Consider the following 20,295-nt stretch of genomic DNA (forward strand, 5'->3'; position numbering starts at 1 on the left):
CAGTGACATGGCAGGACCACTGTGCCTTCTCAAAGCACAGAGCTGATTTAACAGGGATGTTAAACATCTGTGAAAGTTCAGCACAGATAACTTAAAAACACAAAAACAGACATTTCAACCTTTATCCGTCTTTTTTCTTTCATCCTTACCTGAGCGACCATCTCTCTGGATATCCACATGATGCCAGGAGCCGTCATTGACCTTAGCCTGCGTTGCTTTGACCTTGATAGTCCCGGAGCCCATGTCTAGCAGCAAGTAGAGCCCTCCATCGAGCAACTCCACTGCAAAGAAGTCCACCTTGTTGTTCTTCTGGCCCTTCGCGTCCCTCCTGTCCTGAGGCTTACCGTGGGTGAAGAGGATCAGCCCGTTGGGTTCAGAGGTGCGGAAGTCGAAGGAGATGGAGCCCACGCGCTTGGTGTTCCATTTTGGCAAGGCCAGGTAGGATTCCGGGGTCTCGAAGTTGATGGGGTCGAGGGTGGGAACGTTTTCGCACTTGAAGACCACGTCACCCTGGAGCTTCATCTTGGGGTCGACAATGCGGGCGAGGCGGGAGAGCTCCAGGCGGATATCGTTGTTCTTGTACACCACCTGTGGAAGATATATGAGGGAAACGATCACCAAGAATCCTGTACGATTACTGTACTTTCTCGTCCTTTTTCAAAGCTTATTTCCAATGTTTCAGTATATGAAATGATTTGCCGGTGCAGCAACGGTAAATAACTTCTATGGAAATGAATTGCAGTTCATTTCAAAGTGCAATAGTATAGCATCATGTTGACATTATTATATACTGCAAATTAAAGGGCAGCTGGATCATTAAAACTAATATATATGTAAAGCTTTGATTGTCTCAGTCATTTTTCTATTCCCGCTTCAATTCATCTATGACAAAAAGGAGATGCACGACTATTTCTTTTGGGCTTGATTGAACACCTACTCACTGACTGAACTGTGAGACGTGATGGCTAAATTATTAGCGAGTCATTTCTTGTAATATTCAAAAAGACCAGCCTTGATAAACCGAGGGTGAAACCCCACAGGAGGATCTGTGACAGTGTGAGAATATATCCAATATCATATTTATTTACCAGCAATAAATTTACACCAACCCTCTAATCCATCAAAGTAGAAAGCAGCGCCACATTATAGTCAAATACAACAAAATACCACAGATATGGGCTGCAGAATATTGTCAATTGGAATCCATTGATGCAGAAAATTAATGTTTTTTTTCCCTCTTTTTTTCTGAGGAGAAAGAGAGGCTTTTTCGGGTATATAGGGCAGTGTATGCGCAGGAAACAGCAACACTGTTAGAGCGAGCACAGCTGTCAGCCAACAGATTGTACTTCTGTGGGATTACTGATAATCCTGGAAGATTTGACAGTAAATCAACACAGGTGACCCAAGCGCTGAGGAGGACTGAGGAGGGGAGCGGGTGGGGTTGAGAGGGGTGTAATGTGTGTGTGTTTGTGTGTTAAGGGGGAGGCAACAAGCTCCAACAACAAGCTAGTGAGAACAAGGGCAGCAAACATGTCAAGACACAAGTAAAAAGGTCAAATGGGGTCCTCTGTGTGTGTGTGTGTGTGTGTGTGTGTGTGTGTGTGTGTGTGTGTGTGTGTGTGTGCAGATGTCAGTGCAGTTAATGACCACATGTAATCTCCTGAACATGAACACAACAAAATACGCTCACTGTCAAGCTTTGTTAATCCACTGGTTATGTACTGTTACAGGTGATTTGACTTTCAAATACACAGTAAAAGAAACCCTCTGAATTAAAAATGAACATTTATACAGAATAGCAAGAGAAAACAAAAGTACACTAACAAAGAAAACCAAAGCCAACTGGAACACAACGCAACGATTTAATTGAGACGTTTACTGTAAAAATGAGAGTTCATGGGGTATAGACCTGTGGCTTTAACTTTCAGTAAGAACACAAACTGGAAAAAGGTGCCTGAGATACATTTTGGGAATACTGGTAGCCGCCAGTGCTACCCCTCAGCCTTTAGTAGATACACCTATGTTATCAATTTCAAACTCTGACTTATTGCATTCAAAATCTTGCACCGCCGGGCCGTCTAGCAGCGTGACAACAACACCCCCACAGCCTTTTACAGGTGAGGGTTAATAAGAGGTTTCTTAGATTACTTAAAACTACTCAAAAACTACTTGATAACCAGGCCCACCCAGTCTTAAATTTTCAATCTAATCAAAAGCAAAGGTTGTGTATTTGTTTTAAAAAATTATTTAAAAAAACATTAACAACACAGGCTGGTGGCTATAAATTGCAGATGCTATCTAGTCATATGCAAAGTGTTAAGGCCACTGTGTAACCCACCTGCCACTTAGACACAAACGTCAATAGCTAATAGGTACTAACTGCTTCCTAACAGCAGTTTTGATTATCTTATATGTCAATAAATACACTTATATAAATATGTAACTGGCAAAGAAATAATTAATATGTAATAACTGCGAGTAGTTTCAAACTGCATTTCTATTACTGCGCCCACCTTTGTGATGGAATGCAAAAAAATTGCAATGCAAGCAAAGGTACAAGTAACATGTATGAAAAATACATAAAAATAAAATCCAAATGCTTATCTGTCAAACACACAGTCCCCAGTACTTCCAATATAAAACAAATAAAAGCAAAAGCTTATAAGTACGAAGTATTTTCTAGAAACTGTTTGGTGCTTCAGACATGACTTAAACGAATGCTTTTGTGTACACTGGTTCACTGTCATGGCTTACTGGCACACTTAATGGAACTGGGCCATCGTTAATTAATCCCGTGCTTTTTTTTTCTCCTTTTACTGCAACATGTCAAAATCAGGTTTTTTGTCTCCCATCCTGCCAAAAACAAGAAAAAATACATTTCCTCTTTTAATTTGCTTCTGTATTTATTTCTTTTTGCATTAATGCCCCCGTTTACTTAGCCATGCTTTTATTTCTTTGCCAATTTATTTCCTCAGAGTTATTTATGTCTTTGTGCCTTTCTGCTTCACTACACAAACGAGGGAGAGTGTAATTCGAAGTACGCCACAGGGTCAAGTCCTCACGTATTGGCGGAACAGAAGTGAGCACGAAGAATGCATGGCATTTTATTTATTCTGGATGTTGGCAGCTTTGGTCCTCCGTACTACACAGAAGAAGGTTTAGGCAATAAATCAAACAGTAAAAAGCAATAAAGTGTTTGCATATGCTAAATATGCTAATATGACCCATGGCTTGGGGGGTCGTTTCTGCCCCCCACTCAGTTCTGAGAGATCTGAGAGATTTTTTTGTTTGTGTTTTTTTGCTCTCTGGTAATTATCAATCAGCAGCAGCAACATTTGTTGCTCTGCTGTACTTACCCAAGTAAATGCAACGCACGTTCTGAGATGATGATAAGCGCCAGATGAAAAATGGGGGATGATTTTGAATTTCTTTTTTTTTTTTAATACTGAAATGCTGCAGCCGCCCTGTAGCTCTAACATATTTGAGCTTTAACCATCATTACTGATCTCTCTGAAACACTGACGTTTTTACCATGTTTTCGTCTGAAGCCCGATACCTTGGATTCCAATTCCGGCATGCTTAAGACCACTCTTGGGCAAGAGAACAAACTGAATATTACATGAAAAGAGAAAGAAGAAGAAAGAGGTGCTTTAATGCTACTCATTTGCAATGAAGAACTTTTTTCTTTAATAGTACAGGGATAGTGACTGTGCAGTTCTTAGATGTAAATTGCTCAAACTTGCCAAAGTTCCAAGGCACTATGTCTATATCTTTGAGAAATAACAAGTAGACATGGAAAGAGGAATTAAGCCCTGAGATTCCTTCAGGTTTCTATCCGAAGAACAACGGTTTGTCTTGTGCTCTGAAAACCTCAGTTTGTTTAACTCATGACTAACTTGCCCTCCGGCTTCATTTTCTTGACAGTGTGAAGTCTTTACAAACTCTCCGAGGCGCAGCGGTGTTGTTCGAGGGTGCGATAATCTTCCAATCAACCATCCCTGATCTGTTTTGGAATTATGATTTCGTCTGTCCCGCTGCAGGCTGATCGATAATGTAATCGAAATTTTGTTATAACAGAAGAATGGACTACTGCGGCTATACACGCTTCATCTTTCCCTTTGTTATTGCTGTGCTTTGTTACGCTATCTTTTAGCCAACAGCCTTATGGGGCTCATTCATAATGCACGCACAGGGGGACTGTAACAGCTCCATAAAGTCCAGATCCTCCACGGATTGAGTATTGATTGGGACACAGTAAAGCTACAAGAAGAAGGGTACAGAGCAAGGGTAGGTTGGTGGAAGTGTAGGCTTTGTGCACACAAACAGGCATGTGTAAGCGTGCATACGCGCGCGCGCGCACACACAAACACACACACACACACGCTCTCCTCCCTAATCTACTTTAGATGAGTGCTCATGTCCTTTCGGCCCCAAACACAGCTGCTGTCAGCTGCTGATTTACCCTAGTGTTAATGAAGGAGCAGGATAATTCCAGTGAAGTGCAGTGAAGACACACAACAACATTCACACACTTACAAAGACAGCCTCGCAGGGGGACATGGCAATTTGTTCAAGTGTGCACACACAGACCCACAAAACCAGTACATTCTTTTGGATGTGAACAGATCCAAACGCACAAGCCGCCATGTACACAGACATGCACACAATCTGTTTGTCGAGATAGTCAAAGTGCAAAGCGGAAAGCAAACAGATGTTTTGTCACACGTGCATTTAACATAGGCAGCGTGCAAATGTAGCATTGTGATTCTCAAAGTAACAAAGCATGACATTTCTGAGACACGTCTTTCAAGAAATAATGAATTGGTAACTCCGTGGGAGAGATATTTTATGATTTGGGCGAACCCTTAATGTGGCAAAACTGAGGCACAGCGCTTCAGTTTGTTGACATGGTGCATTATTCATTGCAGCATCCACAGGGAGGCGTTCCTGTTTGGGCTGTCACATGATCTTGGTCATGGAGTCATTACTGACCCTCCTGTTTAAAATACTGTCCTCTGGCTGCGTGCAGGGATGACATGACAAGCATACAAATGATGGTAACACATATCACATATTATCATAAATAACTGTGCAGTTGTCCTTTTTTTGCAGTGCATACCGTTCTGCACCAAGCACTCGTATTTTATTGTAATTTTAGTTCAACTAATTCACCAAATTTGACTGTAATACTGCAATTATTCCTCATTTTAAAATGTTGGTATTTCATTATTGTTATCGTTTTTTGACCAAGATAACTGTGAAGTGAAGATATGACATTGTGAAAGCCCTGTCTCTATGGCTACCCCCCCTCAGCACTATTGACAGTTACACCTGTGGGGATCGTTAGTCTCTCACTTCCTTCTGTTGCAGCATCAAGTCAAATAAACAGTCAAAAGTGGCACCATAGCAAAAGCAGTACAAGTTGAGTGGTTTAACTGCATATACTGTACATCACACAGGAGTGTTTTTCAGCCTTAAACATGACGGGACATCACTTTTAACAGAAGTCTATTTGCTTTAATGTTATGAGGACATCTACAAGAATTTTATGAAGAACCGAATGCTGACGACCTACACTTAGTGCTGTGCTTGAACACATCCTGTGTACACACTGTGCTCATCAGAGGTGCTTTAGAGATGCTTACTGTTAAATCAGTCGTATCCCTCCTGTTTCAGGGCAACACCCAAACCACCCACCTGTGCCATGCAATCCTTACTGTACTGCAGCATGCTATCACTATTACAGTCTAAGCACATTTCACTACTCGTGTGCAGCATAGAGGACTCTCACTGACTCTGACCACAGATTTTAACCAATGTGTTTTTTAGTTTTTTTTAAAGCTTACTGACCTAAATCCACTCGGCTGTGTCATCTGTCAAACACACTTTTGCTCTTCAGCTGATTAAAGCGTTGCAGCACTGTACACTTTGGGCTTGCGTCACACAAGCTAATCTCCGGGTGCTTGAGATTCTGGTATTTTTGTTAACATTTTTTTAACAGTTTTCTATATCAATTGCGTCACAGTTAACATGCACATTTTTGTTATCCCTGTCAGTCAATGATCTTTAACAAGTGTTAACATCAATATTTTTCAATACTTCTGCATCATTACTCATCAAAGAATATCAGGGTACACTGAAAAAAAGTAAATTGGGTGGTTGTTACATTTACAAAAGTCTAACTTGTAGTTTGAACAAAATAGTTTCACGTTTCTATGGTGGACATAATTAAATCATGTAGGATCTGCATGAAATTCAACAACTTAATTTGTTCTTGTTGAGATAACATGATGCAATCTAGTGAGACTAGTTAGTTGCCTGGACTCACAAAATTCACAACATCACACAAGATTTCCAACCATAGGAAAATCACCAGGGTTATAAGAGGCAAACAACTATACACACGCCATCTGTATGCTACTGGTATTTATTGTGGTTTAACCTGTCGAGGACAAAAAGGAAAAGCCCTGTAGTCATAGCTTTGCTACTTTTGTTAAGCCTGGATCGACATCTCGGTGGCATGGTGGTGGTTACCTCACAACAAGAAGGTCTGGCTGTTTGCAGTGGCTTCTCTCTGGGTACTCTGGTTTCCTCCCACAGTTAAAGGTCATGCAAGTATTAGGGTTAGGTTAATTGGTAAATCTAAATTACCCATAAGTCTGAATGTGAGTGCAGATGGTTGTTAGTCTCTATGTGACAGAGACCACCACCATTTATAGGTCATTAGAAATGGTGGTGGGTTGCACCTTACAAAGTCTGCACAGGATCATCATGTGTGAAATACTTCAGCAAAGTCTGAAGCATGGAGTCGTGAACTCGATTTCTGTATTGTATTCATACATAACAAGTACAGAATTTCACCCGTGTTACCAAATGGCTCCAAATAACTCAAAAAAAACGACATCTGTTTTTAGCTGCACTCCTTCAAAAGAGTTACAAAACAGATCTAATTTTATCGACTCTAAAAACATCATTCCTCTCAAATGCTCGCCGTTATCATAGCCACAACTGTGCTCTCCCCGAGCAAGTGGTTGTAGAACTTAAAAATATCTTTCAGCAATTTTATTTTTATCACATTATATAAGATTTACAGGTAGCCTGTGTTTCGGGCGCATAAGGTGCTTTGTACAAAAGGTGTCACCTGGAGCCAAATCCTCTAAACAGAAACTGTTTACCAGTGGCACAGCTTAGCCCTGTGGGGGCGGGTGATGGGAAAGGTGAAGGTATTCCATTAAAGGAGATATTAAAAAAAAGTCAAATTATTAAAAGGACAGGGTGACATTTGCATTTGTAATAGAGGGAAAGAAGCACTGCCTGAACATACAGCAGTGAATAACACAAAACTGATGACGACATCGTTTCTCTCAAATGTCAAATAGTGGTCTCTTGCCCCTTCTCTTTTTCTCACTTACTCATCATACTCTCCATGTCCATCCATCCTGATTTTCTCTCCTCTCCACCTGCACTTCACTTCTGTTCTCCTACACTCTGTCACCCACCTCCTCTCTTTTTTTTTAACACTCCCACTTTCTAGCCTGACATACTTGCTTCCCTGATTGTTACTCAACATCCTCTTTCTCTGCTTCCACCTCTTGGATGCTGCTCCTCCTCTCCTGACAGGGTTGACACTGTATTCCCCAGCCGCCCCCATAGTCTGCCACTACGCAGTGCCGCCCTGTGCTTGAAGGGGCCTGGAGTGAGAGTTCAAAGGGGCTGCAGAAGGCACAGACTGCACGGCACTACCAAACATCAGGCTGACCAGAGTGTGCCCGCTGGCCAGTCGGTCACGTGATACACCGCAGCCCACATGGCGGAACACGAGTGTGGGTGGGACATGTGTGCTTGCATCGTGTATGGATGAGATCCTATGTAGCCTACGGGCGCAGATGAGTGCAGCGAAGACTGAACAGGACAGGGGTTGTGATGGCAGCACGCAGGCATCTCTTTTGTTATCAGACAAGAAAAGGAAGCATTTGCTCGCTGTGGCGACACATGTCTCCACCAGCGTATTCATCAGCTTAAAAAGGTGTTCTTTGAAAAAAATTTCTAAAAAGTCTCAGAATGAACAGAGACCAACATTCCTGCTTCACCAGCATTTCAAAGTGCTCGAGCCAGACATTACACACGCAGACAGAAACACTGACGCATCTTGATCTGAGCAGCGGGCCAAACTCAACTGAATCATTCCCTCATTATGTGGGGATATTGAATCCACAGGAAGAGGCGGAGGGGGCAGGAAGGAATAAATACGGACAACAAGAGAGAGGCTGAGAGACAAAGGGATGATACACAGGGAGCACACGCAGGGGAAATGCACACATGCGTACAATGTGGGACTAATGGAACAATCAAAGAAATACCTTTAATGAATAAGAGTATGAAAGGGAGATCAGGGTGCCACTTGTGAGCAATTTGCACGGTGCTGAGTAGCAGCTGGCATCGTGCCCACTTAATGGAGCTATGTATGATGAACACTTGAGCATCACACGACACTACCACTAACCAAACACACCGTGAATCACTTCGTGATTCTGTGCACCTAACACTCAAGTGCCAGCTAATGCTGAGTCACGCTTGTTGAGATAATAATGGAAACAAACATTTTATACAACCGTCTCCGCGTCGTGGCTCAGGAAACATGCAAGCTATTTATCGGCTCAAATTTGCTTCTTTAAAAGCTCGGTGGCGTTTTTCAGAGACAGTGTTTGGGGTGTTTCCAATTAGAAACTAGCCGATGACCGCTGATGAAGATTTAACAGCTAAAAAGATATTTCCTCGACAAGTGGTGGAAGGACAGAGAATAATAGATTTGCATTGTCCGTGTTAAGATTTTAAATGGATCCTTGTCTCTTTATGTACCAACAAGGACCTCCTAGCAAACGTGTAGATTTTATTTATTTTATTTTCTAAAAAGGGCAAAAATATTTCCGAAATCCAATCTTGCTATGGAGTACAATATTTTATTATATTGTATTGTTCTTACTGTTATTGTACTATTGTAAGGTGATCTTGAGGGTCTCAAAAGTGCCTATAAAAAAGTTATTATTATTATTATTATTATTATTATTATTATGTAGAGGCCAAACCCCCCAAACAGAGTGATCCAGCTTCAAGTAGTAAGTATTGCTCGTTGTCATTAATCACTTTATTTAAAATGGGCGGGGGAACTCTTTCACGCTTTAGCACTATTATACTACACAGTTCATTCATATACTTTTCTATTTTTTTTAATGTATAAATAATTTTAAGCAGGGTGGACAATTTTGGGAAATAAATGACTGACTGAGGTTTGAGATACGACAAGTAATCATAACACACATGGCTAACGAGCGCCGGTTTAGCTCAAGCAAGATGAGCAGGCGCCCTGACAGTGGGCGGCGCGGGTTCAACTCCTACCCATGGCCCTTCAGTTTTAGGGGGCAGGGTTAGCTCAGTAGGTGGAGTGTCTGCCCCATGAGCGAATGGCTACCCTGAAGTACCCTTGAGCAAGGTACCGCTTTTACACTACTCCCCGGTAGCCGCCCACTGAGTGAATGGGTTAAATGCAGAGGACTAAGTATTTTCCTACAGGATTAATAAAGTATACATTATTAATAAAGTATTGTGGGCTTGTCATTTTTGCCTACATCTGAAGAAGGGTAAGCACGCTTAGGTAGCACGGCTCCAGCACTTGCTGTATTTGAAAACCTTTGCTGACTTGGTGTGACCTCAGTGGCAAAGATGTAGAGACCAGTCATCGCGTTCCTGACAGCTACTTGCTGCTAGTAACGTGCATTCCCCAACCGTTTGGCAAGTGGTTGCAGGAGGTCACAAAGAGGGTGCTGCACCAAAAACCTCCTGGTGATTGCTTTGGTCACTGGCAGATCGCCATCTTACAATACTGTAAGACTTTGATCAGTGGTTGTTGATCAATGGTCATGACAATTTGCATAATCATGATGAAGGAACTGACCTCCCAGCCTATTGTTCCTTCAGTGGGCGGGTTTCAGTCATTATGCAGATGTACTGTTTCTAAGGTTGGGGAAACCTGCAGTCACCTGGATGAGTGACGAAACGTTTCTCCCACTGAAAACGTCCAGATGAACAGAATCAACTTTAGGACGATGGCAGATTAGTTTGCAGCAGTAAGTCACAACGTTTTACTCTGAAGGTGAACGTTCTCTGCTTCTGAAGCAATCATAAGGTTTTTGTTACTGAACACTGAATAGCTCTTTTCATGCTTTGTACAGTGCTGTCACCTTATTTCACTTACTAACTGCCAGCAGCCACTCAGAATGCACACGTGTACCTACTGAATACCTTGTGTACTGGCTCTCAAGGTAATGCACCAATGGTAATGAAATATACCCAGAAATCTACAATCAGATTAAGCAAAAACACAAAACCAAACTCAGCTGCAATCCTGGAGCTCAGCTGATCTTGGTGACAGCCACATCAGCTCCCACATCCATTCTGCAAATCTCACGAATCTTATAAAGAGCAACATTTAAGCTGCTTTAGCAATTTGCACAACTGCAAGCCACTTTGCAGCTCACATCCACACCAGCTCCTCTTTAATGCTCCTCCTGACTTAATCAGTGTCATAGCTCTTGCCAAATACTCGTCTTCTTCTTTCGATTATAGCCGTCTTGACTGAAATCCAAACAATTATGCCAAACTTGCAGAGCACAGGAGACACGTTTGTGTTCACAAATCAATATTCAATTAATGAGTCAAACACTGAACTGCAAGCTTTGGAAAAAACACAGTGGGTCCAGGTACATTCCCTGATATCCATCACACAGGTCAGATATTACTGTTATCCACTTTGTGTTGCTTTGATACAAAAAATTCGAACTGTATTTAGACTACCGGTAACGCTGTAGAGAGACTTGCTTTGCAGCAAACTGGCCAAACTGCTCATTTATATCTCATGCTTTGTAAAGTACTGTCAAGAACTAAACATCAACAGATTTTCACAGGCTGCAAAAAAGACAATATACATACTGATGCTCATTTTTCATGGAAACACGACACAGCTAGGAAGAGAATTTTTATAACAGGATGTGTGCTTTGGTTACTTGGATCATTCCTTCTTGCTTCATGCCAGGTAGCCCATTAATGCATTAATTAATCTATAAAAATAAAGTAGAATAAGTCCTCTTCTCTCTACTGTGTATCGTTTTGGCACATTGGTGCTAAAACAAACACTGGCAATCAATCAAAAGCTTGAAAACTATTTAATCATACAGCATGTTCCATAAACATGTATCTGTGTGTGTGAGAGTCACACACAAAGGGTCATGGCACTTTGAGGGCTGATGAGGGATGCATTAGCCAGGGTGGTAATGACTAAAGGAACAGCAATCTGAGCCACTCAGTCGAAACATACAACAGTCCAGACAAGGTGACCTTCCCCTTATCCGTCACCCAAACCTGCGCGTGTGTGTCAAGTTGGACAGTGGCCCAGTGAGTTTGCCAGCACATCATACACTTTACTAGCCCTTGTCAAAATTGAGAAGATTGTAATGGAAGAGAAAAACAGCCTAGATGAGAGGATAGAGTGAGTCCTGTGAGAAATGAGGTTGTATAATATTTCCATAAACTGGATAAAACTGATGGAGATAGCCACGGGGAGGTCCCCTTTGGTTAGTGAGACCTCACTTTCTAGTCTAAAGCTGTATATTTTGGTTCTCGCCATCTTGGTGCTTTGAAATAGGATATGACAAGGGACTGATGTATCTGATTGGGTAACTGAGGGACACTGCACTCTCACATAATAACTTGTCAATCATAGAACTAAAGCATGATCTGCTTTATAATCCTTTTGGACACTAATGAGAACATAATTTACAAAATGGACATGATGATGTGTTCAATAACGCTTAAAATTCGTAATTGAGATCATAAACTCACCGAAAAAATTCATTAGGTTCACAGGTCAAAAGAGCTGTAGGCCAAATGACTCATAGTCTTCTATACGACTGTATTTTTTTGGGCAACCGAAGGAGTCGCTCCCTGCTGGCCTTTATAAACTCCAATTTAAGTCACTATTCCATTGGCATCTCTTTTTGGACCAAGAAACAACAACCTGACACTTGGATATATCAGAACCATGAAAAATAACCAGATTTCCTAAAACAGTTTTATGTGTCATTGTTTATCCAAGTAGAGTTAGCTGGTTGTTGTGTTTGTGTCCGCTGTGTGTGGCTTCCAAACACACGTTGCCAGCAGGGATGTTACAGAGTGCCCTCTGGTGGAAAAACTGGGAAATGTCAACATTCTTAACACGTTTGAAGGGTGTTTCTCCTGTCCTCTCTTTATTGTTTTAATTTTCATGCATCTGCCATTAGAAACAGTAATACCAATAGATACAATAATAAAATACCAGCTAATAGTTACCTCTTATTGAAATACTGCATGTTATGGCAAACCACAGATACACAGATAACAATCCAAAATACTAACGCACCAGGAAATGGCTAATATTGGCCTAGAAATCAGCCCTATCGACATTTTGGACATGTTAGATTCAGCACAGTCGTTATGGCAGATGTTTTTCCTAATGCAACCCTCGCGTTCATCTAGGGAAGGGACCGACACTGGGAATGTGTCTCTTTCATGTCTAAGATGAAGAGTGTGTTAACCACTACACCGTGGAGCCACAATTAGCGTTTTATGTACAGTGGGGGAAATAATTATTTGACTCCTTGCTAGAATTTGTAAGTTTTCTCACTTTCACACATTCACAAATAAGTGAACAGTCACTAATTTTTATGGCAGCTTTATTTTAATGGAGAGAAACATAAGTATTATGTACGGAATTAGTATTGAGTATTTGATCCCCTATATCACAGCCAGAATTCGGCCTCCATATTGGCGCCCTCTGTCTCTCTCCATTAAAATGAAACTAGCATAAAAACGAGAGACTGTTCATTTATTTGTAAGTGAGCAAACTTGCAAATTCAGCAGGGGATTAAATAATTATATCCCCCACTGAACGACTGCCTGCATCTTTTCAGAGCCACTGTTGTTATTCACGTTTTCAGCACTGGTGCTATAACTATGGCAACAGTTTTCAGGTAGGATTCCCATCATGAGGAGTTGGTTTTCTGTCATTTCAACAGTTTAAAGCAGCAGCTTTAATGTTATCATATGAAAACAGAAAAAGATATTTTAAGTGTAGAAAAGTACAGCCTTCAAACAGAATAGTGTAACCGCCCAGTAAGAGCTCAGAAATACCTTTAAAAAAGCAATAAAATATAATTTATAATAAGAAGTATCATCATATAAAGACAAACTGAATCACAAGTAAAACGCGAAGGTTATTCCTGACGGTGCTGCTGAAGTGCAGGAATCAATGCAGACTTTTGTACAGCCATGAAGAGCCACCAGCCTGCACTTTATTATTATTATTACTGGCTGCAGGATAAGTAATGGTGAGCAGAATAAAAATAATGGGGTACTTTATATGTCTTCTGGTTCTAACAAACTCAAAGAGCCAGCAAATACATTCTAAATGTCCCAAAACAACAATGCGTTTTCGTATTTCATCATAAGCAAATGTTTCTTTCAGATTGCCGCCTATTGAGAGGCGTTTTAGCAGCGCACTCAAGCTGATGCTGCAAATTACATGTGACAGAAGCAATTTTGGAATATTTTCTCACATACAAACTGCAGTAAGTGTTATGAATTAGATTAAGGGGGTGAATATTGAAAGTCTGATACTCCCTCTGCCAACTCAGCAGCTTTAATTGATAATGTAATTTTCTTTTTTCTTCTTCTCTTTCCTTTCAGGGCCAGTATAATGATTATTATTTTGTACACTTTGAAAACAACTGCGCAGATTGAGAGAGCGTGACCGTGAAGTACCAGCATGGTACGCTAATTGATAATGCACCTATTTTCCCATTCGAGCCCCTCCTACCTCTTTCAGACAGCCCATGAAATTGTTGCTAACTGGAGATCCAGGCAGGTCTGCAGTGCTGGGGCTCCCACCCACGTAGAAAAAATCATCGGATCCCAGCATGGTGTAGTCTTCCTGGGTGTAGCCAGTGGTGGTGAGGATCCCGTCGACGGAGATTGTGACCTGTTGAGGGGCAACACATAGCCAAAGCCAAGCTATTACACTCTGGGATTCTATGCTGTGGATACAACACACCTCCTTCCTTGGTCTGCATTCAAAACGAGCTATAAGACTCCTGACGATAGGTTGGTTTTTCATTGAACCTTTGGATAAGACAGCGTTTTTTGATTTTGTTAATGGAATTTTTGCCATAGGATTCACAGGACAGGTAAAGAAAATATGGCAGAGGCATATTTTCTTTATCTTTGATGGGAGTAAGAGAATGGATTCTAGGTTTGGTTCTGAAACTTCAGGTTGGGGGAGGGTTAGTACAATGTTCAAACCAAGGACAAATTGATTCCACTTGTCTTAGGTTTCGGGATTTATCTGTAACTGCAGACACAGACATTTACAGTACACTATGTGACTGCACTTAAACACACAGACGTGCACACGCACGTCCTCACTTGTTCCACACGTTCTCTCTCACACCAACCATCTTCACATTCTCGCCTCTCTTGCAGACGACTACATGTATATACCCACGCACATGCAAAACAAAGGGAAGGCTTTTCATACCACGTCCATGTGCAAACCAAGGTCATCACTGTTAGAAGGCAAATTAAACACACTTAACTGGACATGTAAGGGGGGTAAGTGGATCGATGGTGCCATACAAAGCTGGAGCAAGCCACACAGGTTGCTGCGCTCATGCACAATCAAGACCAGAGCCCATATTCATATACACTCTCAGAATAGCTCATGCTGATCTTTGATCAGGTTTAGCTCAGGTGTCATGCTTTGCAGTGCCCGTGTCACTACACCAGACCAATAATCCTAGATCAGTTTGCTTATTCTTGGATATGTTACGCATATGGGCCCGGGGGCAAGGGTGATCGGAGTTAGTCAAAACACACAGAACGTCACGTTCACCAGCATGCTACGAAAACACACACGGGGAGGGCAAAGTGAATGAGAAGGTGATAGGTGGAAGGTGAGCGGATGAATTAGAGTGTTAGTGGTTATTCTGGGTGACATGTTTGTTATATGACTTTGGGTGGTGACAGGTCAATGAGGTGTGGGCATGCCATGCGTCACTGTGTGTTGGAAACAACTGTCAGAGCTCCCGCAATGAAGGTTAGGGGTTGCCATTTTTTGATAGTTTCTCTTTTAGGGCCCGTTGTCGAGGTCACCATCTTTGGGATTGTGGCAAGCTTCTGTCAGTTCTGGACGACAGTCCTCACAAAAAATGGGGACTTTTTGTGTGAAAAAAATAAAAATAAAAAGTAAGTTGCCCTGACAAAGGCAAAGAAGTCAATTATTTTTATTTGTCGTAAATCTGCAGTAATGTGGAAGAAACAAAGAGAAAAAAGTAAAAGCCAAAGTGAAAAAAAAACAGGATGGGGATTGTGGGGTAAAGAAGGAGGTTGTTGGCAGGTCAGGGAGGAAATTGAGAAGAAGCGAAGAAAGAATTGCCTGGTAATACAAACCCATCTCCTCATTTTTTGATAAGAGTGTCTAGGATGGAACTCAAAGAGAACGAATAAAAGAAGAGAGGGGGGGGGACACACGGCAAACCCAAAAAAAAGACAATAAGAATGATATCTACCAGACAATGTAGTTTGTTTACCATAGCGTGTCCAATGCCTGATTGCTTTCCAGAAAAAGGGGAAGAAAGGAAATCAAAAGAATAGTGAACAAAAAAGGTTGTTAATAAGGATGGACAGAAAAGAAAAACCAAAACCAACGATGAGGAATTAGGATGTTAGTTAGTACATTAGTTGGTTAGATATTGGTTAGTAGTAAAAATGACTTATATCATGGATGAGTTAGTGTTACAGTGAATAAACACTGTGCGATTTGCCAGAGATCCGAGGCATCGTGCCATCCTTTCCAAATATTCGACACCAGAGTCCTACATGAAAACGTCAACGAGGACCACAGAGAGGACTTTCACATCAAATTTGTGTAGGACGGCTTAAATCCCACAAATCTTGCAGTGTTTCTTTCACCTGTAGTCTAACAAATTGTGCCTTTCAAAAAAGAAGAAAGAAAATGATAGAAAGACAGATCTGTTGAGAGAAAGAAAGAGAAAGCAGGCCAGCAGTCCTTGACTCTTAGCTTCTAACCTCTAAACTACGGGCTATCCTGTTGGGATTCTCAGCAACAACTATTTACTAACCTGTGGGACAAAAGCTTACTGTCAGGGAGGGTCAGGAAATCAACACTTACTTGTTCCGCTGCTCTGAGAGCAACACTAAAGGCTGTCTCACCTTGCCGACAAACTAAAGGTCGGCCGACACAATGAGCAAACGCACACGTGTCGCTACTACTACCTCCACTCTTTATATAGCTGCCTGTAGACAGATCTAATATATGCACTTAACAGTAAGAAAAGCTAATTATAAATTACTACAATATGATAGGAAACAATACATGTCGCATTACTAATTCTGTTTATGCCATACAGATGTATCTCTGCCTTTAAAAAGCCCGACGATCATCTGTGCTATAAATACAGTGCTAATGGACGGCTGAAAGGCAAACACTGTGTCTGCCTTTAAAGTGGAAGTGCGTGGTCTACACAAGCATACGAACAGTTTCCCAAAGGAAAGCGATAGTGACAGTGCCTGACAGAAGTGTCATCTTAGAGGAATGTGAAGCAAAACAGAAATATCTGATAACTTTAATTTGACAACAAAGGGAGCTCAAGTTCAATACGCCGCTAAACAGGAGAGAGGAAAACACCTAGAAAGACGGTACCTAGAATATGCTGCGAACTGCTTTTCCATGTTCTTATTGACTAGTTGCTAAGAAAGAAAGAAATTAGACAATGACATTGAATTAAAATAAAAGATATCTCTGTAAAAGTATAATGGCATTTGTCTGAATTGTAGCAATGGAATGACAACCAATCAGAACAAAGTGACATTCTTAATCCCAGCTCCCTCTCAGAAGCTCTCAGAAGCAGCTTATCTAAAGCAAAAACAACAAAACAAAACTGTCTCCAAACTCCGTCCATCGCCGCTACCCCCGATTACCTGTCTCAGGTTGCGTGTCACTTTGATGTCGTGCCAGCTGTTGTCATTGAATTTTCCATTGACCGGCTCGACGATGGCCTCGAAAGCGCCAGAACCTAGATTGATGACGAGCGAGACTGCCCCGTCTTTCAGTGCCAGGTTGACATAATCTGCGGATTTCCCCGTGTGCAGGAGGAGGCCGTTGCGCTGCCAGGTCTTGAAGGACAGCGTGATCTCGTCGCTGCTGCTCTGGATGGGGTTCTGTGACAGGTCATAGCAGAAGTACTCCGAGCCGCGGAAGGTGGCCACGTTCTCCTCCCTCGCTGAATGGGAAAGGGAAAAGAAGCAAAGTGTTACTTTCAGGGCGTTATGCATCTTCTGACAGACGACGAGGCTCGGCGTTAACGTCTAGCAGCTAAGCCCCCTGCTGCGGTGCCGTGCTATGATTCATCGCACTCTTCCACAAGACCACAGCCGGTCGTTACCGCATTTATTCTGCCGTTTGTTATAAAATCTCCTAAACATGAAACAAGCATGAGTGTTGTTCTCTTCATTCATCGTGAGTCAGCCTGAGTAAATAGGGAACTGCTGCATGTTGCACAAAAGCTTCCATCAGGCAAGCACACACATACACAATGCACTATAATTACAGCTATGATAATCCCATCATTCAGCTGAGATCATAAAATCCGATCTGTACGACCGTGGGTTTGGGTTTCGCGTACAGCCTCCAGACAGACAGGCTACTTATGATGGAACACTATTCCCCGCTAATGGGGCGCATAAATCAAACTTAGTCTGATTTTACAGTTTTATGTCACTCGGCTGTTGCAAAGTGACTTCCTGAGCCCCTTTTTTTAAATTGACGCTATAAGTATGGTGAGACAGCTGGAGACGGGGAAAGGGAGGACTCTAGAAATCTGTTTTCCCAGTTTCTCAGTGTAGCTTTCTGTGCTGCATGGTCAATATGGGTGTGGGTGAATCTAATAGAGACACCCTCACTATCATTTGTGTTAAGCTGGCAACAGCAACCTGCAGCGACTACATAATTCCTCCTCCGAAGGCGCACTGTTCAAGGTGTCACCTTTCAGAAATTTCAACCTCAAGAACAACATGAACCAAACCTACTAACTGCTCTGGCACTGCTGTGACGGTAACTACAATGCTACCTGCCAACAAAAGGCATTTCAATGTGTCATTTCATTTCCTCACTGTCCTGGGGTTCTTCCTTTGTGTTACTCGCAGACAAGTCATGATGGACAAATGTGGAAGAAGAAAGCCGAGAAAGGAAAAGGGAGAGAGGGGGAGAACACGAGCGCTGCGAGCTTCAGTTTTGTTGTTTCGGATCAGGCAATATGTAAACATGAGGGAGCGGTGCTGAGAAGCTGGCAGAAAGGAAGGAAGGATGAGAACGACAATACTGAGATAGAAACAAATGAAAAAGGGGAGCGAGGCTGTGGGATGTCAAACTCGTGTCTTTGCACTGCGCGAAGAAACAGGAAGAAATAGTATGGGAGGAAACAAAGGAACTGTGAAAGCCCTCATCCATGTGCCGGGGGAATAAATAGAAACCCATTATTACCACTGAGACAGCACAACACAGAGCTAAAAGAATATACATTGGAGGATCAAAAAAAAGCCCTCCTCCCATCTCTACTGATTTTATGCATCTCATCTTAGAAATTACACAAGCACTGACAGCGTGGAGAAGCTCGCCTGATTGTATATTCATGTAATATTGTTCTTCGCAAAAGCTTTATACTGTGCTGGGCATCAAAATCAAAACGATAGTGTTGTAATAACTGAAGAAAAACAGACAGCGGCATGTCGCATCCAAAAGCTCCCCCAGAAAGGGCCGTAATTTCTTTCAAAACACTTTCAGATTATTAATAAAATATTGATTTTTACATCCACAGCAATAAAATGAGAGTCTAGCCCCTCGCTCCGGTTGGCTTTATTGAACATTAACACTAGCATCAGAGAGAGCCAGTGCTATATGTTCTGTGGGCCTTCTGTCACATCTTGCCTGAAGGCCTCTTGCATGGCAAACTGACAGCAAAAATGGTTACAGGGCTGAATTTTCCCAACTGATTGAGACGCATAAAATGCTGCGTCTTTCACTTTTCCAAATCAATTATCCTTGAAGCTGTTCTCACTTGAATACTAAGCAACCTTTCTACTGTATACACAGCAATGAACGCATTTAAACGAAGAACACTTGTGATTTGAAACCGAAAGGTACAGGGAAAGTACCTCTGTGTACAAGCTTTCTTTGTAGGCATGCAGCAGTGTTATCCTTTAGATCATCTCCAGACACCTGATCTAGTATGCTCTCCCTTGACCTAAGGTAGAAAGGTTATTGTCATGGCAACATCCCTCTACTATACAGCACACTTTAATTAGGTTGGCTATCTCAGGAATGCTGCTCAAATTGCACAACAAGCCTAGAGAGACTGTTTCTTTGCACCTGTTCGGACTATTATATAAGCACGACAGTGAAAGTATACCAGGATGAAAAAACATCCACAATGATCAGTTATGGATTGGCCTCCTGAGAACCCGGACCTCAGCATTACTGATTACTAATGAGGGATCATTTTGGCAAAGAACAGAACAAAAGGCAGCGAACGTGCAAAGAAGAGCTCTGAAATGTTTTTTAAGAATCCTGGAAAACTATTCTTGAAACCTATTTAAAGAAATTACAAGAAAGCTTGCTTATAATAAGTCAGGCTGTGTTGAACAATAAGGGTGATCATAACAAATATTGGACTTGGCTCATTAGAATCAGCTTTTTCTTTTCTTCCATTTATTTATTTCCATTTATCCCTCGTTTCAATAAATCGCTAAACTTTCTCATTTATTTTATTATTTTCCTAGTAATATATAAAGAAATGAGGGAAACTGAGGGGCCTTGGATGTATCATATTGACATAATGTTGCCAATTCCTAAACTTTTGGTCAACATTTTAATGTCAACCAAAATGTTCATCATGTTAATATCGCTAACGACTGATGGCAGATAAAATGTGATCATGCTCATCATCTTATGTGCAAGTTTCATTTCTTTTTAATTTACATTATGAATGAATAATTATGGAGGCAGAAGTTTGAGGTTAAATGATCAGCCTGACCGACATGTGAATCCAGTAGGGTACAATGTATATTAGGATCTAAAATTATTGTCAAAATATATGCACTGTGTCCCTTAAATGTCTCTTTTAAGATTAGAGG

General features: G+C 41.6%; 1 protein-coding gene across 3 annotated transcripts in view; it reads right to left on the reverse strand.

The window, feature by feature from the left end:
• Nucleotides 1–20,295, reverse strand: part of nrxn3b (neurexin 3b) — a 324,595-nt gene that overhangs the window by 231,230 nt on the left and 73,070 nt on the right. For 2 of the 3 annotated variants that reach the window (XM_082505627.1, XM_082505626.1), the window contains exons 5-7: nt 17,086–17,387; nt 13,907–14,068; nt 150–588 (exon numbers count right to left, since the gene is read on the reverse strand). In XM_082505627.1, the coding sequence (XP_082361753.1) occupies nt 150–588; nt 13,907–14,068; nt 17,086–17,387 (903 nt within the window). Of the gene's footprint in view, nt 1–149; nt 589–13,906; nt 14,069–15,674; nt 15,699–17,085; nt 17,388–20,295 lie in introns of all 3 variants that reach the window. The other variant, XM_082505625.1, reaches the window with a different exon arrangement.

This window comes from Aulonocara stuartgranti, assembly GCF_965226115.1.
Source record: "Aulonocara stuartgranti genome assembly, chromosome: 15".
Classification (NCBI taxonomy): Eukaryota; Metazoa; Chordata; class Actinopteri; order Cichliformes; family Cichlidae; genus Aulonocara; species Aulonocara stuartgranti.